The 21,014-nt window shown below is 45.7% G+C and overlaps 2 protein-coding genes across 3 annotated transcripts; one reads left to right on the forward strand and one right to left on the reverse strand.

The window, feature by feature from the left end:
* The first annotated feature begins 1,571 nt into the window (after positions 1–1,571).
* On the forward strand, positions 1,572–13,869 carry LOC119303550 (guanylate-binding protein 4-like). Of its 2 annotated transcripts, XM_037580677.1 has the most exons (17): positions 1,579–1,984; positions 2,953–3,055; positions 3,163–3,232; positions 3,325–3,363; positions 3,463–3,580; positions 3,671–3,728; positions 3,828–3,892; positions 3,986–3,992; positions 4,079–4,139; positions 4,798–4,857; positions 4,944–4,963; positions 5,052–5,117; positions 11,156–11,323; positions 11,405–11,662; positions 11,920–12,132; positions 12,855–13,126; positions 13,314–13,869. In XM_037580677.1, exons 1-17 carry the CDS (start codon positions 1,887–1,889, stop codon positions 13,453–13,455), a joined length of 1,818 nt encoding a protein of 605 aa, XP_037436574.1. In that variant the 5' UTR covers positions 1,579–1,886; the 3' UTR covers positions 13,456–13,869. The 2 variants fall into 2 exon arrangements, with proteins under 2 accessions (XP_037436575.1, XP_037436574.1); XM_037580678.1 differs by lacking the exons at positions 12,855–13,126; positions 13,314–13,869 and having other exon boundaries at positions 1,572–1,984; positions 11,906–12,052.
* A 389-nt stretch (positions 13,870–14,258) lies between these two features.
* LOC119303552 (bZIP transcription factor RISBZ2-like) lies at positions 14,259–18,855 on the reverse strand. Its single transcript, XM_037580682.1, has 6 exons — positions 18,377–18,855; positions 16,574–16,667; positions 15,921–16,119; positions 15,252–15,327; positions 15,037–15,162; positions 14,259–14,836 (listed from the first exon to the last, which is right to left on the reverse strand). The coding sequence occupies exons 1-6, from the start codon at positions 18,704–18,706 to the stop codon at positions 14,483–14,485; spliced, it is 1,179 nt and encodes a 392-aa protein (XP_037436579.1). The 5' UTR covers positions 18,707–18,855; the 3' UTR covers positions 14,259–14,482.
* Between the last annotated feature and the right edge of the window lie 2,159 nt (positions 18,856–21,014).

Raw genomic sequence — 21,014 nt, forward strand, 5'->3', positions numbered from 1 at the left:
CCACGCCAGCCGCATCTCTGTCCTTCATCGTCGGCCGCTCGCCTCGCGTGCTGCGTGCTGCTTCCTGCTGCCATGCGCTACTCTACCGCTGGTACGCTGCTGCGCCATGCCCTCGACACCGCCGTGGACAAATGTGGCGGAGGGATTGTTAATGGAGTACGAGAAGGAGGTGGCGGAGAAGGTGTGGAGAGGCAGGAGGTCTGGGGTGGTGTCACCTGGCTGTGGTGGAGGTGTTTATGCGAGAAGGAGCCGGAGTGGAAGGAGAGGTCACAATTGGAAAGAATCGCAAAAAAAAAATCATAACCCGGAGACCAAAAAATGGTAATATCGATGGAGGGGTGATTTCCTTCAATAGGTGGAAAACATAGGAAATATTGGTTGATATTAAGGAAAGGTAAAAAATTAGGAAAGTTAGGATTTTTGAACTGATTTCTATGCAAATGGGGTTTTATTGTTTGGTAATGTGATATCAGTACCTGCCCGTTTGTGACGTGTCTGATTAGGAAAGTTTGCAAATGTTAAGAACCTATTTATTGGGAGGAAAGTTGTGACGTGTCTGTTATTTGTTTCCTAAAACAAATTTCACTAATAAGAGAAATCGATTGATTTAGATAAATTAGGAAAGTTAGATTAGAATGTATTATTTGTTTCCTGAAAATCTGTTATTTGTTTTCTAAAACAAATTGAATCAATAAAAGGAATCGATTGATTTGCATAATTTAAGGAAGTTAGATCCGTGATTTGTTATACGTCAGGAAAGTTCTGGTTGTAATAAAGAGTGGAAAGAAAAATGAACCGATGGACCAGGGTGGGAGGAGTGGTGGGAGGAGAGACGAAAAAACTAACAAAAATAAATCGCGGAGACTATTCACCAACTCGTCATTAGGAGTAGCGAATCAACCTGTGGTTGAGTTGATTAGGTGGACAGTGATATCCCCAACCCACCAGGGTTCACACCCTGGTGTTCGCATTATTCCTGGATTTATTTCAGGATTTCCGGCGATGCGCTTTCAGTGGGAGAAGACGTTCCCGTCGACGACGAGGCGCCTACGGTGACTTCGTAAATCTCAAGATGATATGCCGGCTCAATCTCTCGGAGGTGCTCATAGAGGTAGGGTGTGCGTGTATGCGTTCATATGGATGAGTGTATGCGCGTGTATATGAGCGATTGTGTCTGTACTGATGCTCAAAAAACTCGTCATTAGGAGTAGAGATCAGAAGGATTGTACTCTGAACGATTTACGATTGTATCGTGTTAAAAAAAAGTTTGTAGAGGCACGCGACAATTTTCTTTTAACGGGAGGGGGGCACGTAGCATCTTTTACCTGCATCAGGCAGACAAGTCAACCGAACGTGCCGGAATCTCTAACAGGCACCCCGTGTTACTACAGGGTCACTGCCGCGCGGGCCCGCCCGGCGCAACGTGCCGCGAGGTCGTCGGAGCCGTGCTCGCGACGCCCCCGACGCGCGGGCCCCGGAAAAAGAAACGTCACGCGCACGAGGCATCAACAGACAGCGAGCGCGCCTTAAACAAGCGGGGTTAATAACGACGGCATTAATCACATTTGATTTCCTTCCCTCTCCCCGAAAATCTTCCACCTCCCCCCTCGCCCCGATCGAGCCAGCCAGCGACCTCGTCGTCGTCACCCCCACCAACCAGTTCCCCCTCGCCGACGCTACCACCCCCCCGTGCGCCGAGAGCCCCGGATCAGATCCCCACCGCCCGCTAGCTCCCGCTCCGCCCATTCTTGGATCCCGTCCCGGGCCGCGCGGAGCCGGCTTGACGGGGTCCAGCTGACGGCGGCGCCCCCCCGCTCCCGCGGGCCATTGGAGCTCCGCATTGGGGCGCGCGCGCGCGGAGATCTGAGGCCGGCCGGGAGGCGGGGATGGGGCGCCGGTGGGCCCCGGGGATCTGCGCGGTGGCGCTGCTCTGGCTCGCCGCGGCCGCTGCCGGAGATCCCGATCCCGACGAGCTCGAGCGCGCGTGAGTCCCGCTCTCCTGCGCCCTGTTTTTCCCTGCCTGCTCGCTCGCTTGCTCTGTCTGTCGGTGCTGTCGATTGCGTTGACCGTGCTGCGCCCAGGGGGTGTCGAGCTGATTATTTTGCGTTGGATTGCACAATGCGACGTTGCGTCTAGTGCTAGCTCGTTATGCGTGTTTGCTTGCGCTTATTGGTGGAACCGTCAATGCTTTTGCTGATACACGCAACACAACGGGATGTTACGGTGTCCTAGAGTAAGAATGGGAAAGCGCTCCGCGTTTCCTGCAATGCTAATTCTGATTGCTGTCTCTTTGTTCTTCAGTCCCCACCTTGTTTCAGGTCATGTGCTTCTCATGTTTCCATTCATTAGATACAAAGTTAGGTGAGATGTCGAGGAATAATATGTGGTTGGTACATCGTCACTTGTGCATGGAAGCTAAGATGTGGCTGCTACACTACCTGGGCAAGGTCTTTTTGTTACTGATACTTGTGAATAGTTGCAACTGTCGCAACTTTGGAGCTGAGCTCAAAATTGAGCTTCGGTTCGACATTGGCTGATTTGATGAATTATGCTTGCTTCAGAGCTGATTATTGATGAATAGTTCTCCTTGTTTCGTTTACTTCTCTGCTTCCAGTTTAGTGATGTGAAGCATTAGGTCCTGATATCTTGTAGTCTCCATCGGACATTGCTAGATTAGTTAGAAGGTCATCCTTTTTTTTCTTTTATGGAACGATGATTCTTCTTAGATGATGATACACTGAACACCCAGTCACCCACAATTTGTATGGTATTGAGTGTGGAACCACACTGAAGGTTTCATTGGGAGCACTGGACCCTGAAGCAGACAACTTCATTTACGAATATGCTTGTGAACATTCTGTAAAATGATGAAAAACATAGCTGTGCTCATCATCTGCTAGACTTCTATCGAATTGGATACCTGTTGAGTATTAACCAGGTACGCCTGTGCAGGTTTCCAATTGTGGAGCCAGATTATGGCCACACTAAACTCCGTCTGTCGGAACAAGGTCTTGAGGCCATCCGGAGGATCGAAAATCCTATCGCTATTGTTGGTGTAAGTTTGGATTATTATTTGGAAGATCTTATATCCTTCCTCAATTTTCATTTTTGAAAAAAGCCAAAGCACCATCTTATGTCTGCTGAATTGTTTGGCCAACACAGGTCATTGGTCCATATCGATCTGGAAAGTCTTTTCTTCTGAACCAACTTCTCTCCTTATCATGTGATAAAGGTAGATGCTGCTTGGCTCCTCCTAGTATTAGCCATGGATTTGATGAGATGCATTCCAGGACTAACAATAAATTAATAAACTTGATGAGGCAGGTTTTGGAGTTGGCCATATGCGGGATACTAAAACGAAAGGTGACTTTTTTTGTTGCGAAATCATGTTCTTGTAGCTGTATTGTCCATTTGCTGAGGGAAGTTTATAAACTTATGATCATACCTGTTCTCTTATTGCAGGTATATGGATTTGGGGTAAACCTGTTGAGATGGATGTTGATGGCACCAAAGTATCTGTCCTTTATCTTGACACAGAAGGATTTGAGAGTGTTGGAAAGTCCAATGTATACGACGATAGGTTTGTGCTCAGATGTGTGCTGTATGCCTTTTTCTGATCTTTTTCTAGGACTGAAAATCATACCGTGTTGGATTGTTTTTCTTTGGGCAGGATATTTGCGTTGGCAACAGTCTTAAGTTCTGTGCTTATCTATAACCTTCCTGAGACGGTTCTCTCTCTCTCTCTCTCTCTCTCTCTCTCTCTCTCTCTCTCTCTCTCTCTCTGTGGCGCATGTAATTTTATTTTATCGCGACTCTGCACATTGCAGGTGCGTGAAGCTGATATATCGAGGCTCTCATTTGCTGTTGAAATAGCCGAAGAATTCTATGGAAGGTTTGTTTTCTCTTTCTGTTCTTATTTGCAATTTAATCTTTTCTAACACTGACATTTTCCCTTGAAATTTCGTTTGCTAATTGTGGCAAGCAGAGTGAAGGTAATATTCACTTTTCTTGAATCTATATCAGCATAATAGGAATATGTATAACTATTAACAGAGCTTCTTGTTCTGAATTGCATCAGGGGGAAGAGATTGCCTTTGAGCCAGCAAAGCTTCTCTGGCTTATCCAGAGGGATTTCCTGCGTAAGTTACCTATTTAATAGTTGTTCTGTGAGTATGACGAGAAAAATAGAGCTAGTGTCTGAACCTAACAAGTATATATGACTAATGGTCATTATTCTGTATAGCATGTGATAAACCACATACAAGTATATGACCATTTTAGCAACATGTTAATAGGGTTCAACAAGCATAGCTTACACCAGTTTGTTAGACAGAATTGATAGAACAGAAAACTGTGGGCTGTTATTCATGCAACATCAGTTATTGCACTATGAGTAATAACATATCATTCATTTCCTTCCTGTATCCCAATAGGCTTGCCTGTTTATGAGATTGTGTAGGTTTAATTTGGACAAACAATACATTGTACTTGACTTATGGTGAGACTGTACAATCTAAGTAGAGTTGATCAGTTGAGCCTTTCGATATATCCAGTAAAATTTTGTGACAACATATTGATATGTTATTTAGGGTTATTTACCACTGTGGTGGTATCAATGTTTTTTATTGAAGTTGTTAACATTCTGCTGCGTATTAGATGATGTGGCGCTAGTGTTAGTCAAAATAATCACGTGAGTTATGCACTTTCCTTACCATCTGTCTCAAGTATCTGATATTTTGCTTACTATTGTATTATCAGATAGAAATGTCCTCTCACAGTACTAAATTTTTTGAGCAGAAGGAAAATCAGTTCAGCAAATGGTCAATGAAGCCCTCCAGCGGGTACCTAATGATAATGGTCAGTCCAATTAATGATGTTTTAGCAGAGAAAGTTATTACGTATAGTACAACTGACATGCTTTTTTGTTGTATCTATTTCTTCAGGGAACAAATATATTGACGAGGTACAGTTATCTATGAGTCTACAATATCTTACAAAAGATATCGAAATCAGAACTCTCATACAGTTTCTTTTTCCTAATGTGTTTTTAGGTCAATCAAATCAGAGATTCTTTGGCAATTATGGGAAACAACAGCACTGCTTTTAGCTTGCCCCAGGTGCATTTATGCTAAATTTGACCTAGGATCAAACTTTAGTTAAGATAGCCATTAGCTAGCTTAAAGATCTTCTATTCTTGTTTATGAAGCTTATTTTCTCATATAAAACCTCCCATCAGAAAATACAGTTGAGAGCACAAATTCTTTGAATGATTGCTTGCAAAGTTCCTCTTCTGGAATGTAGTTGCAAAAAATATGCTAAAACCGTATTCCTGAACTACAACAACAACAACAACAACAAAGCCTTTAGTCCCAAACAAGTTGGGGTAGGCTAGAGGTGAAACCCATAAGATCTCGCAACCAACTCATGGCTCTGGCACTACCTTTAAAAAAATTTAGCTTCAACTTTTTTTTATAGAAGTCATTCTAAACACATCTAGAGACTTAGTATTTTTCTAGGTCCATTTTGTTAACTTGTCTTTATAAATGCATCACTGGAGGGCAACGATTACGAGTCGAACGACTAGTCTAGACTAGTCGCTTGACTAGTCTACGAATCGCAGAGTGGATGTCGACTCATTTTCTTGTGTAGACTACAAATACGAGTCAAGCCGTGGATGGACTAGTCGACGACTAGTCTGGACTAGTCGACATATACGAGTCGAGAGACTCAAAAAAGAGAGCTGCCTTAGCTGGGACGAGGCGCCGCCAGTACCCACTGCCTTGCCACCGCCCGCCGCCACCCACCGCCGGGACGGCGGATGGCGCAACCAGGTGCGGCGGCCGGCCGGAGCTCGTGCTCAGGCGGCGGCCATGGCGTGACCCATAGGGGCGCGGGGCCTTGAGATAAGAGAGAAGGAAGAGAGAGAGGAGAGGAAAGGAGGAGGCATGGCAGTGGTCGGCGGGCTCGGCAGCGGCCGGGACCGGCGGAAGGCGGCAGGAGGCGCGGGTCGCATGCGCGCGTGCTCCCGTGCGTGATTACGCTGGCGGCGGCGATTGGAGAGGTCGGGAGCTAGGGTTCCAGTGGCTGGGAGCTAAGTAGGCTGGCCATTTGGGCCCAAATGGGCCAGTTGGGGGGTGTTGCGTGGTGCTGGGCTAGTATTTAGACAATGGCTGGTCCTATTGCATATCCACTTGGGCCCAGAACACTGCATGGCTCAATTATTTAGACAGTGGCTGGTTTTATTGCATACTGTATCGTTAGTATATACTACATACTACCACTAGGTATTAGTAGATGGGTACTACAGTACCATGTATAGACTCTACCTCGGAACGACTCGTCGACTCGTAAACCTTGCTGGAGGGAAAATCTCATAAATTATTTCAGAACTTAACTTTTTTAATGAGTATTCCTACAAGCTTACAACAACAAAGCCTTTAGTCCCAAACAAGTTGGGTAGGCTAGAGGTGAAACCCATAAGATCTCGCTACCAACTCATGGTTCAGGCACATGGATAGTAAGCTTCCACACACCCCTGTCCATAGCTAGTTCTTTGGTGATACTCCAATCCTTCAGATCTCTCTTTACAGACTCCTTCCATGTCAAATTCGGTCTACTCCGACCTCTCTTGACAGTCTCTGCACGCTTTAGCCGTCCGCTATGCACCATGTCAAATTCGGTCTACCCCGACCCCCAGCTGGCCCATTTGGGCCCAAATGCGCCGGCTGGGGGGTGCTGCGTGGTGCTGGGCTAGTATTTAGACAGTGGCTGGTCCTATTGCATACCCACTTGGGCCCAGAACACTGCATGGCTCAATTATTTAGACAGTGGCTGGTTTTATTGCATACTGTACTGTTAGTATATACTACATACTACCACTAGGTATTAGTAGCTGAGTACTACAGTACCATGTATAGACTCTACCTTGGAACGACTCGTCGACTCGTAAACCTTGCTGGAGGGAAAATCTCATAAATTATTTCAGAACTTAACTTTTTTAATGAGTATTCCTACAAGCTTACAACAACAAAGCCTTTAGTCCCAAACAAGTTGGGTAGGCTAGAGGTGAAACCCATAAGATCTCGCTACCAACTCATGGTTCAGGCACATGGATAGTAAGCTTCCACACACCCCTGTCCATAGCTAGTTCTTTGGTGACACTCCAATCCTTCAGATCTCTCTTTACGGACTCCTTCCATGTCAAATTCGGTCTACCCCGACCTCTCTTGACATTCTCTGCACGCTTTAGCCGTCCGCTATGCACTGGAGCTTCTGGAGGCCTGCGTTGAATATGCCCAAATCATCTCAGACGATGTTGAACAAGCTTCTCTTCAATTGGTGCTACCCCAACTCTATCTCGTATATCATCATTCCGGACTTGATCCTTCCTCGTGTGGCCACACATCCATCTCAACATACGCATCTCTGCTGCACCTAACTGTTGAACACGTCGCCTTTTAGTCGGCAAACACTCAGTGCCATACAACATTTTGGGTCAAACCGCCATCCTGTAGAACTTGCCTTTTAGCTTTTGTGGCACTCTCTTGTCACAGAGAATGCCAGAAGCTTGGCGCCACTTCATCCATCTGGCTTTGATTCGATGGTTCACATCTTCATCAATACCCCCATCCTTTTGCAGCATTGACCCCAAATATCGAAAGGTGTCCTTCCGAGGCACCACATGCCCATCAAGGCTAACCTCCTCGCGCCTAGTAGTACTGAAACCGCACATCATGTACTCGATTTTAGTTCTACTAAGCCTACCCTTTTGATTCCAAGGTTTGTCTCCATAACTCTAACTTCCTATTTACCCCCGTCCGACTATCGTCAACTAGCACCACATCATCCGCAAAGAGCATACACCATGGGATATCTCCTTGTATATCCCTAGTGACCTCATCCATCACCAAGGAAAAAAGACAAGGGCTCAAAGCTGACCCCTGATGCAGTCCTATCTTAATCGGGAAGTCATCAGTGTCGACATCACTTGTTCGAACACTTGTCACAACATTATCGTACATGTCCTTGATGTTGATGCGGGTAATGTACTTTGCTCGGACTTTGTGTTTTTCCAAGGCTCACCACATGACATTCCGCAATATCTTATCATAGGCCTTCTCCAAGTCAATGAACACCATATGCAAGTCCTTTTGCTCCCTGTATCTCTCCATAAGTTGTCGTACCAAGAAAATGGCTTCCATGGTCGACCTCCCAGGCATGAAACCAAACTGATTTGTGGTCACGCTTGTCATTCTTCTTAAGCGGTGCTCAATGACTTTCTTCCATAGCTTCATTGTATGGCTCATCAGCTTGATTCCATGGTAATTAATACAACTCCGAACATCCCCCTTGTTCTTGAAGATTGGTACTAATATACTCCGTCTCCATTCTTTTGGCATCTTGTTTGCCTGAAAAATGAGGTTGAAAAGCTTGGTTAGCCATACTATCGCTATGTCCCCGAGGCCTTTCCACACCTCAATGCGGATACAATCAGGGCCCATCACCTTGGCTCCTTTCATCCTTTTTAAAGCCTCCTTGACCTCAGACTCTATGCATGTTGGTCTCATCAAAGGAGTTGTCCAGTTCAACGGTAGAACTCTCATTCTTCCCATTGAACAACTTGTCGAAGTACTCCAGCCATCTATGCTTAATCTCCTCGTCCTTAACCAGGAGTTGGTCTGCTTCGTTCTTGATGCATCTGACTTGGCCAACATCCCCCGTCTTCCTCTCGGGGATCTTGGCCATCTTATAGATGTCCCTTTCATCTTCCTTCGTGCCTAGCCGTTGGTAGAGGTCCTCATACGCCCGACCCCTTGCTTCACTGACAGCTCGCTTTGCGGCCTTCTTCGCCATCTTGTACTTCTCTATGTTGTCTGCACTCCTATCCAGGTATAGGCGTCTGAAACAATCTTTCTTCTCCTTAATCGCCTTGTGGACATCATCATTCCACCACCAGGTATCCTTAGCTTCGCTTCTCCTTTGCCTGGACACTCCAAACTCCTCCGAGGCCACCTTACGAATGTAGGTCGCCATCTTCATCTACAAATTGTCCGCATCCCCTCCCTCCCAAGGGCCCTCCTTAATGACCCTCTCCTTGAACGCCTGAGCTACCTCCCTCTTGAGCTTCCACCACTTCGTTCTATCGACTTTGGCACACTTATCCCGCTGGACACGGATCCGAAAGCGGAAGTCAGCGGCCACCAGCTTATGCTAAGGGACAACACTCTCTCTAGGTATCACCTTACAATCTAGGCACGCATGCCTATCTTCTCTTCTCGAGAGGATGAAATCAATTTGGCTAGATTGTTGGCCACTACTAAAAGTCACGAGATGTGATTCTCTCTTTTTAAAGAGGGTGTTAGCTACGATCATGTCATAGGCTAGAGCAAAGCTCAAGACATCTTCTCCTTGATTCCTCATGCCATAGCCAAAGCCCCCATGCACTCCTTCAAAACCTGTGTTAGATGTACCCTTGTGGCCATTGAGGTCTCCTCCTATGAAGAGCTTCTCGCCAGTCGGTACACTCCTAACCATGTCCTCCAGGCCTTCCCAGAACTTCCTCTTGGTGTTCTCATTGTGGCCTACTTGCGGGGCATACACGCTGATACCATTGAGAACTAAGTCCCCAACCACCAGCTTGACCAGGGTAATCCAGTCCCCACGTCTCTTGACGTCTACCACTCCATACTTGAGGCTCTTGTTGATCAAGATGCCCGCGCCATTTCTTTTTGCAGACGTCCCCGTGTACCACAGCTTGAAGCCGGTATCCTCCACCTCCTTTGCCTTCTAACCCCTCCATTTGGTTTCTTGGGCGCAAAGGATATCAACACTTCTCCTCACCGTTGCATCGACTAGCTCTCGAAGCTTCCCTGTCAGAGACCCTACGTTCCAGCTACCTAAGCGGATCCTCCTAGGCTCGGCTAGCTTCCTTACCCTTTGCACTCGTCGAGTCAAATGCGAAGACCCTTGCTCATTTCCACTACATCCGGGCGCCAATGTAGCGTGCCACTAAGCATGCGACAACCGGATCCTCGCCCACTCGACACCGTATCCAGATCAAAATACGGCCAATGTTTTCGAGTTGATGAGTCGACGAGTCGCTCAGGGGGGCGACTCTAGACTAGTCTAGACTCATGGTCGATGAGTCGACATGGCGACGAGTCGACGTGAGTTAAGCAGCAGCCAGGGGAGGAGCACAAGTGCTCAGCAGCAGCAACAACAAGGGGAGGAGCACAATAGCAGGAGCAGCAACCAGGGGAGGGGAGGAGAACAACAGTAGCAGGGAAGGAGGGTAGGAGCACACCATAGGAGGGTAGGAGCAGAACAGCAGCAGGGGCAACCAGGGGTGGCGGCTGGAGAGGGTTGGATCGAGGGGAGGTGGGGGATGATCGATCTAGGTTTCCAGGGGAGATGGGCCGGCCCATACTGTAAACAAAACATATAACAGTTGGGCTCAATTTAAGTGAGTCGCTCGACCCAGAAAGAGCGACTAGTCGTGACTACTCGAGACTAGTCGCTCGACTCATGCCAGGAGTCGAGTCGAGAGTCCGAGTCGAACCTGGAGCAGCGACTCGTCGACTAGTCGCAACTAGTTGAACGACTCGAAACCAGAGGATACGGCGCGCCACCGGGGGGGAGGGGGTGACGGCCTGACCCTTGCCCATTTGACACAACACCCGGGTTTCGATGTGGTGCGTCGCTGAGAGGGTTATGCCCCAATGATTTTTTTGGGGGGTTTCATCTCCATAAGTGTGGCTGAGTTTTTACGTCGGCTCGCCAAGCCTATCACAACCCTCCTCCTTTACCCGGGCTTGGGACCGGCTATGTTGAGACAACATAGGTGGAGTTAGTATTCCTACAAGCTTGTTTTCAAATTTTTATTTTGAACATCTATTTTGAAATTTGTCATGTGGAAGGTTATTTCAGAAGCTTGGGTCCGAAACATTTATTTAAAGTGAAACTTATCACCATACTCCAGTTTCAAAAATAAAACCGTTTTCAAGAGGGTCTCGGCAAAGTTGCTTGGGAAAATTCAGTTTTGAGCTTTTGGTACAACTTCTAAAAACCTACATTGAGAACTTGATTTTAGGAACTCTTTCTGAAGTTTGCTTGTGATATCCTATTTTTAAATCAATGGCGCTGGTGTTATTTACAGCCTCATCTACAAAGAACAAAGCTATGCGACATGGAGGACAAAGAGCTTGAGCCGTTATACGTTACAAGGCGAGAGCAATTGAAGCAGGTTGTTGGATCCATCATTAAACCTAAATTTGTGCAGGGAAAAACTCTCAATGGAAAGGAATTTGTGTCCTTTCTGCAGCAGGTAAAGATACTTGATGTGGTTGCTGTTGACGTAAATCTGATAAATTAGTTTCTTAGAATAATTGTTCCTCTTATGCTTCAGATACTTGAAGCTTTGAATAAAGGAGAGATTCCATCAACAGGATCTCTTGTTGAAATTTTCAACAAGGCTATTCTTGAACGCTGTCTGAAGGTATATAAGGAAAAACTGGAGGGCTTACGTCTACCTGTACCAGTAGAGAAACTGCAGCAAATTCATGAGGTGGCGAATGGCGAAGCCAAATTGCTGTTTGATAAACAGCACTTTGGTAAGCATCATGCTGTACAGTCAATCCTCAAGCTTGAAGATGAGATTACAAAGGTTCGTTAATAGTTCTATGTTGTTCTAATGTAACGGATATTTAAATGCACGTAGTCTCCAAATGGTATTGTTTTGATGCACTTCAGAATGAATCATAAAATGCTCCTTTGATATGTACTATGGTGATACAGATCTACATGTGGATTCTCAAATCTTTTTGTTGTTTTGCATCCCTTTTTGTGCCATTTCTTACATGCCTTGTAATAAACTTCCACTCAAGATAATATATTTACATACTTACAGGGTGTACCTTGTAGGTGTACAAAAACTTCCTTCTAGCTAATGAGTATCAATCGTCCAAGCTTTGCGAAGCACGTTTCTCGGAATGTGAAGATCAAATGGATCACCTTCAAGTCTTGAAACTTCCTTCCATGGCAAAGTTCAATGCAGGTTTTTTTTACTGCAATCGGACTTTTGTAATGGAATGTGTGGGGCCTGCAAAGGAAAGATATGATCATAGGATGTCAAAGGTCTGTCTTTTATTCCAAACATAGTGCTTTGCATGACAAGTGGATACAGCAGCACCTATGCACATTTATGGTCAATTATTGAACTCTTTCTACCACTCGTTCATTGCCCAGTATCATATTTCATCTCATTGCCCAGTATCATATTTCATCTCATCTAGCTATCATGCTAGAGATTCAGGCATTTCCATATTGGTAACATTTTCTCCCATGGGTAAGGCTAATATTTGTGACCTTATATCGCATCGCTACTGGTTCCTTGAATAGCAGAAGAACCATGCAAACTAATGAACTAGATGCATAACATTAAGTCTTGAGAAACATCCCAAAATAAAACTTGTGCTTCAGCTCTTTGCATCCGTCATTTAAACCCTCACACGTTGAATCAGCTTTTCGATATGCCATGCTTCAAAATCATGGTGCATGTTAGAGATATGACATGCAATCGAACACGATGAAGAACGAAATCAAACACATGGACACAAGGATTTAACGTGGAACACCCCTCCAACACGAAGGGGAAAGAACCACAGGCGCCAGCCAGCAAATCTTTAGTATACCGGGGGAAGTTACAAACTCTGGGAATTTGGATCATAACATAACAGCGCATCACAGATTCTGCAAATTGTTATGTTCTGGCTTTCCTTGTCAATCTAGAGGCTGCTTCAACTCTTTGAAACTTATAATCTTTATCTAACTACACTCTAATTTGGTATTGCATTCAGATGCTCCTCAAATCTCGTGCTCTTTTCATCAAGGAATACAATAACAAGCTCTTCAATTGGTTGGTGACTTTTGCTCTGGTCATGGTCGTGCTTGGGCGCTTTGTGATCAAGTTCTTTCTACTTGAAATTGCTGCATGGGTAATGTTTATCTTCCTGGAGACATATACAAGAATGTTCTGGTCAGCAGAATCGCTGTACTATAATCCAGCTTGGCACATAATCGTTTCATCCTGGGAAACCATCGTGTACAGTCCACTTCTCGATCTGGACAGGTAGGTCTTCCATCCCCATGTAATGTACTCCCTCCGTCCCAAAATATAAGAACGTTTTTAACACTAGCATAGTGTCAAAAACGTTCTTATTCTGGGACAGAGGGAGTAATAAATATACAATAGCAACCATATATTATCTCGCATGCTGCCTTCTTTTCTAATAATATGCCACCCTTTGTGTCTGCAGATGGGCCATCCCCATAGCCTTGTTGCTATTGTTTTGGCTTTTTTACTGGCGTTGCTTTGCTAGAAGGAAACGTGGCAGCCGCTCGGTGCTGCCACTGTACAAGAACTCTCACAAGAACTCCAGTCGCCCTAGATCAGACTGATCACATACATGGGTTTGTTCTGAAGTGGAGGTACAAAATATCACCCCCAAAAGAGATAGAACAAGAGGATAGTTTTGCGTCTTTCATCCATGCGGTTGGATGGGCTTTCTTTTGATGACGGTCGCCGCAACCCCTGTGCTGCGTCTCAGATTCGTTTTGGCTGATGAAGAGATGGGAGTTCTGGCGTCTGGTGCTTGCGCTTAGCGTTTGTTGTAACATTGAATATGTTTATGTGCTTTATGTAGCTAGGATTTTCTTACGAGGTACGGCCTCATTCATTGTTTATTGTTCGCTTTGCGAACAAACCTCATATATGAATTGGTTTTGTTAAGCCATAGTGGGCATAATTTCTGAACAGACTGATGGACCTTGCATTTTTGCCGTGATGGGCAATGGAATCCCTTGGTTTGGGCATTTCTCCAAAGGGGACTTGTGTAGTGTCATTTACAGCGTCATTTCCAATCAACCTTGCACCGTATCCTGATTCGCTGAACTGCTCTTGATGGTTCCTGCACAAGGCAATCTTGACGATTGCCGCTCTGGTGTAGGGTGGTGGGAGAACATTCTCTTGGTGATTTTGTGCTTTTTTTTTCATTTCCTATGAGTCTTTGTGTTCCTGCCATCTTCAGCCACGTTTGCCAAGTTCAGGGTGCGTTTCCTGCCAATGTTCAAACATTGAACAGTTTCTATGCCGTGTATAAAGATTTTATGGAGTCGATTCAGGCTACTGCAGTTTCTACAGGAGAGGATGTTAGTTATGTTTCCTTTCATACTGTTTGTCGGAAAAAAGAAGACAAAATATGTTAAAGCAGGCTGCCAGAAACGACATCCACCCAAAGTAATCACCCGGCAGCATTGACAACGTACAGTTTTACTAAATCTGTTGTGTTTCAGGAACATAGCGACGAGGCCACTAGAGGTCACAGCCAAAGAACAAATAGCATAGGATTATCAACATCCACCACCAAGATATGTCTGCCCAACAATAATTTCATGCGACTTCATGGCCCCAAGGAGCTGGCTGCTCCTATGAGGTCGATCCGGACGAAGCCGGCCCGCCACACATCCTCTTCTGGAGGTGCTCCAGGCTCGCTACACGATGCAGCGAATCGGGTCTGCCCATCTTGCCGGTATCCATGGCCTCGTTGAGGAAATTGTCATCCTCTTGCGCAGAGGAAGCCATCTCAGGCATGTACCCGTTGTTACCTCCGGCCTCGCTTGTGGAGAAGTAAGCGCTGAGGTCGTCTGGGACGGCCGCGTCAGAGGTGGCCTCTGATGGGGAGCCGGTGAAGGGCATGCTGAGGGATGACATGTCGGAGCCAGCAGGGAACAGAGCGCTCATGCCTGTCACCCGCTTCACTGAGTCCTCTGCCATCTTCACCTGCGAAATTTGGTGTGTAAGTATGTTCAGAGCAGACAATGGCCAACATAGAGACTATAGGATACAGTGGCAACAGATTCTTTCTCTAAAAACTGGGTATCGTGCAGTCTGAGGTGGAAATGTCATTTCGAACAAGCCTAAGCAGCCGATCCAACAGACACAGATGCATAGAACAAAATGCATGTAATAAAGGAGCATACCTTTGCTTTTAAGGTTTCAACATCTGCTTTTAATACCCTATTGTCGACAGCAGCACCATTGTATTTCTGATTAACATCAGCAAGTCGCCTTAACAGTGAGGAGTTCTCAACTCTTAACTGTGATACCTGTAACGAGCCAACCACAACAAAAATTCATAAGGCAAAAAATTCAGTATCATGTGTCCATCAACAAACAACATTGTAAATTATCAGACCTGTGCTTCTAGCTCATTCAGGTGAGCTGCCTTTCTGCTTCTTGAACGCCTGGCCGATTCCCGATTGGATTGCTTCCTGGAACCAGTCAAGAAGCTAGCATAATATCCAAGAAGTGGACGCTCAATAGCGTCATAGAGGAGAGAGACCCCAGCACAACATCAGGAGTTACACTATTCACGATAAAAACATACTAAAGTGCAAACCAGCATACCATGATGTACACTTCAATAATTTGACATTACTAAAGACCCAAATGCCGTTCTGCAATCTATACGCCTAGGGCGCTGCGCATACTTGCATCTAACTGTGGTATCATTTTCAGTCCTGTACTAAGCAGACCATTCATATCTTTTTTATTCTACTTGATACAATCACTCCGTCAGTATCAGACAAGTCATCTAACAAATATGATATGGATACCTTTTTTAAATAACCTTTACTTGTCCATTGAACAATCATAAAGCATATAAGCAATGAGCTATGTCTATAGCCAAGATATGAACACCCATACAAATTACTCGGCAAAGAGATGATGATACTGCTGGAAACTGACAGAGCTAAGCAAGGGGGAAATTCTAAAGAAAGGGCTAACTTGAGGGAAAAGGGCATTCGTGCATGATGAGACAACAAGATGGTGCATATAATTACAAGCAGGTAAAAGTGATTACCTCCTCCGCAGTCTTTGATCAGTAGGGGCCCCATTCCCAGTGATCTCATCTTCTCCTTCCATATCATCATCTTCTGACTGCTCCCGCGAAGAAGAGCTAGCGGCTTGCTTTACAAGGGCATCAGCATTTTGTACCAATTGTGGACCCAATAACCCACTTGCGCCACCAGCTAGCTTGTTTTGAACTGGAACCACATTACCTGATATGTGTCCAAAAGCCAAGACATGTCATGTCAGCATCACAGAATATGCTTTTCTGTTTATGTTTCACAACATGGCATAGCATGATGCCAGGGAACTATGGTTTACACTACTCAGTTAAACTGTGAAGTCTATCTGCTCAAGGAAAAAACAGGATGATTTCCTTCGAGAACTCAAAACAGGATACTGAGTGTGCCCTCCTAGGTCTGGGGAAAAGGGCATAAACACGCTTGCCAGCAGGCAATCCAGCAAACAAATGTTTTAACAAAATTCCAAGAAATACAACTTAACACTGTTCATTTCAAAAAGAATATTTCCATGTTTATGATAATCAGAAAAAAGATGTAACAAATCAAAGATTTAAGAATCATTAAGCAAATATGGTATGCATGGTAGTTCATTCCCTACCGCAGGTTCCTAACTAGTTCAAAGATGTGACCAGAAGATAAGTACCTCCTATGGGATTAATAGTGCCTATATGCTGAACATCTGCATTTGGCAATGACGGATTAGCTGCAAAACGTTCTGGAGGCATGGCACCAGAGGCCTGCGGACGAAAATGACATGAGCTAGTATTACAAATGAGCAGAATAACAGAAATGCACTAAAAAATGAAAATGCAGACGAAAATGACACGAGCTAGTATTACAAATGAGCAGAATAACAGAAATGCATTAAAAATGAAAAAAATGCACGTGAACTTACTTGTCCTTTTAAATATAATAACAATGTATAATAGAGTAATAAAATGGACACCTCCAAGTATTGGATGGGTAAAACTGAACTGTGACGGATCCTATGCTATGGATGGCGCTGGTCCAGGCATGGTGCTATGTGATGTACAGGGGCAAATCATCTGCTCTGCTTGTAGGCAGTTTTTCTCATGTCGTGAAGCGTTGGAAGCAGAGCTGAGTTCTTGCATGGAGGGTTTGTCGTTTGCTCTTCAGAGAAGTGAGTCTCTGATAGCCATTGAGCTTGATTCTCTGGTAGCTGTGAAGACGATCCAAGGCCGAGACCGAGATAGATCTATCTATGCTTCTCTTGTCAAAGAAATTAGACACCTTATGTCTCTATGTGAAACTTGTATTACTCATGTTAACCGATCTCAAAATAAGGTTAGTTACAGTTTAGCAAATTTTGCTAGAATGGAAGGCAGAACCATGACTTGGATTGGATCTGGCCGCCAATTGCAGTTGAGCTAGCACTCACTGATTGTAATAACTTCCTGGTTGAGTAATACAAGTTTTTCACTCGCAAAAAATGAAATAAAATATAGGGTTATTTCTTTGAAGCGAACACATTATCCAGCTCCAGGTAACGCCTCCTATAGTGGGGCAGCTGACCCGGGTTCAAAGCCTGGGTCTCGCATACAAAATCCCCCTCACCGGCACGTCTAGTGCCAGCTCCACACATGAGCGTGTTCAAGGGAGTTCATCACCTTCTAAAAATCCCCCAGGGGGCTGTCTCCCCCCCATAGATTGAGTGTTTTAGGGTTACTTCTTTGAAAAGGCTACAGTTGCAATATCATAACAGTAATAGGAAAAGACAAACAACTTAAGAACACACCTTTAGTGGGGAAACTCAAGGAGAGAAGTTCTGATTAAATAACAAATCAAATTATTAATGTGCTGAAGTCAAAACTCAAAAGCCCATATAATTCCCAAGAATATACAAAATAAGCTAATTTCATTGATCATAAAACTGGAAACGGACAGAAGACAAATAAAGGTGACATCAGCCAAGAGCCAACTAAAGCACAAGCACATCCGCTTTACAACAGGGATTCAAACTGAGCATCCAAACACTCACCAAAAAGTGATAAAATGGTGGCCGCATTGGACGCCCAAACAGTCAGAAATTCACAGAATCATCAAACTCGCAACGCATTCTGTGATCTGTATGCTAGCCAATGCCTACACATAAGGATAAACTATTTTGTTTGTCTTTGTTTTTGTTATTTGGGGTACAGATGATGCACTATGAAGACAGATTTTACCCGAACCCATCCAGATCGCAGATGCTACAATATCATAGCCTAGGCGGGGACCGAAGCAGTCGTACTGTAGTATATACCATCTACAGATTCCTAGAACCGAGCAGGCAATGCAGAGCTCTGCAGATCACAGACGCCATAAGATCACATTACTAGTAGTATAAGGTAACCACAATGACCGATCTAATAAAATGGCTAAACATTTCGGAGCACGCCGCAGTATTCGAAACGCCTAATAAGATGGTAGGAGCTGACGGTCGTACCCTCCACATGGCGACGGCGGCGAGGTCCTTCTCGAGCTTCTGCTTGAGCATGGCGTTGTACTCCACCGGGTCCACCACAGCGCCCGAGGCAGCGGCAGCGGCGGTCTGCTTCACCTGCGCGGCCCCGCCCCCGCTAGCACCGGCCATCGGGGTAGGGTCTGCGGCGGGGCTGTCGAGCACGGCCTCCTCGAGGAACTTCTGGAAGCACCACTCGGACGGGCACCGGTTCATCGCGCCCTCCGCGCCGCCCCCTCCAGCGGCCGCCGGCCGCGGCGACGGCTGGCCCCAGAAGGGGTCGGGGATCTCCTCGACGGAGAAGACGCGCTCCATGCGAGAATACGCCGGGGGACCTTCCTGATCCGGAACCGCGGCGCGGGGAGGGCGAGGCTGCGGCGGGTGGGATTTCCACGAGGCCGCGGAGGATTCGAGGGTTTGATCGGGAATTTTTCTCCCTCTGGTCGGTGTCGTGTGTCTCGCTTGGGGGCAGAGGGGAGAGGGGAGACGGGTAGTGGGAGGGAGGAGGAAGAGAGACAGGGAGCGGGGATTGGATGGTGGCTGGCTTGGCTGGTTGGTAAAAGGGGAAAATGGTGACTCAGCGGGCGATCACGAGTCCACGGCTCCGCGCCGGCGCACGCGGCGGTATTGCGGCGGCGCGGATTTCCTCCCCTTTTCCGATTTTTGGAAGGTGAATTTGTTCTCTCTCTTTCATTTTGTATTCTTCTCCTTTTGGGAATCTTAGCTTTTGATTTTTCTTGCCCTCCCTTTTTATAAATAAATTGCACTCCCATTATTCCCGATGCTTCCTAGAAGGCCGGTGGCGCGGGCAGCCTTGGTTATCTTATCTTACCTTCTCGATTTATTTATTTTTCGGAAAGACTTCTGATCTGTTCATAAACTGTCAAAATAGTACTATAAAGAACACAAAAAATAAAGATTACAACCAGATGAGCAAACACCTAGCAACGACTACAAGCATTAGAGCGAGTCGAAGGTGCGCCACTGTCGTCGCCCTTCTTTTACCGGAGCCAAGGCAAATCTTAATTGTAGTAGATAGTCGGTAAGTCGTTGTGCTCAGGCCATCACAGACGCCTCCATTGTTGACTGGAATGTCTCCTCTCACTAAACGAGAATCGCTGAAAATCCTGAAATAAATTTAGAAAAATACAAGCACCAGTGCTAAGTCTATGACTTGAATCCTGGTGAGTTGATCCAGTGAAAAAATCAAACCTTGTGAGCTAGGCCCAGTTCGCTTTTTCTCTCTCAATTTTAAAGCATATAAATATGAACCAAGTAAGAGCATCTACAACCGCAACTCGTAATTTTGGGCCCCTCAAATGTCCGCGGACACGTTCGAACGTGCCCGCGGACAATGACCGGACGGCCCTTAAATTTGACCATTTGCAACCACAAACCCTATATCCGAAACACCTAATACATGCAAAGCACATGCACGTCGATCATGTTGGGACTGCTGGGCTGTTTAACGAGAATTGATCAGGTGGTAACAACAAATAGCCGGGTTTTAGATGTTTAGTCCCACCTCGTCGCATGAGGAGCTAGTCGACCGGCTTAAATAGGCGGGTCATCCAGAAGCGATAAGCTTCAATCATCATTGCATCCTTTGTTAGGGAGATATACCGTCACTATTCACAAATGGAACATTGATGTTTGCATAGCTCCGTTTGGATGTAGATAATAATAAAATTCAACGAACAACATAAAAAACTCTTTCATTGCAATAAGCCCATCAAGGTATATGAACGAGATGAACTTGACACTCGATGAAAATCATCAATTGATGAAATGCAATCCAGTGTCAAGCTACCTCGTTCGCACAACGAGAATTGATTGACCTATGCAAAGACAGAGAAGTTTGCCGCCATCCGCTGACGCGGCTATTTAAGCCGGTCGGTGTCCGTCTCGCGCGGCGAGGTGGGACTAAATTTGGGTGCAGAGATGAGAGAGGAAGAAGCTTTGGGTGGTTGTAGGTGGGACCGCTATGAACTGGAGCAGGGTGCCGAGTCGTGCCAAGTCACGCATGGGCTGCCTCATATCTGCCTCCTATTTGGGCTGAATATGAGGGGTGTCGATTAGTCCGGACGTTTGAGGCTGGTTTGAGTCGTCCGTCTAGGTTGTTTTTCTATGACCGATCAATGATCAGACTGTTCGCCCGGGCGTTTGAGACGGGTTTGGAGTGCTTGGCTGTAGATGTCCTAAAGTCATCATAGATCGCACGGAGACCTAGCAGGCTCACCTATCACCACATACATGTTTTTCTCTTCTTTTTCATTTTCCTACTGATTCGGGGCAAAGGAAATGGAGATGGCAGGTGCACCTCTCATTTCAATTCAGCATATGCGTGATGGAGCTCCTGTACGTTAATGGCGACCAGTGACATGACACGCTCGACTGCAACTTGGTCCATTCTTATCTACCTTTTGCACCATCGATGTGACAAAAATGACGAGCAATGGTTCTTTCTTGATTGCTCCTTTGGCTGTTTAAAGGATATCCTTGTTTTTCCCTCATCCAAAAAGGCAAACGCCATGCATTTATTTCTCTCCGTCGATCAAGACTCTTCATTTCTTTTCAAAGAGGGCAGTGTGCTTTCAGAATAAGATTGTGTGTGGAATTGTGA

The sequence above is a fragment of the Triticum dicoccoides genome, chromosome 5A (assembly GCF_002162155.2).
Source record: "Triticum dicoccoides isolate Atlit2015 ecotype Zavitan chromosome 5A, WEW_v2.0, whole genome shotgun sequence".
In the NCBI taxonomy this organism is placed as follows: domain Eukaryota; kingdom Viridiplantae; phylum Streptophyta; class Magnoliopsida; order Poales; family Poaceae; genus Triticum; species Triticum dicoccoides.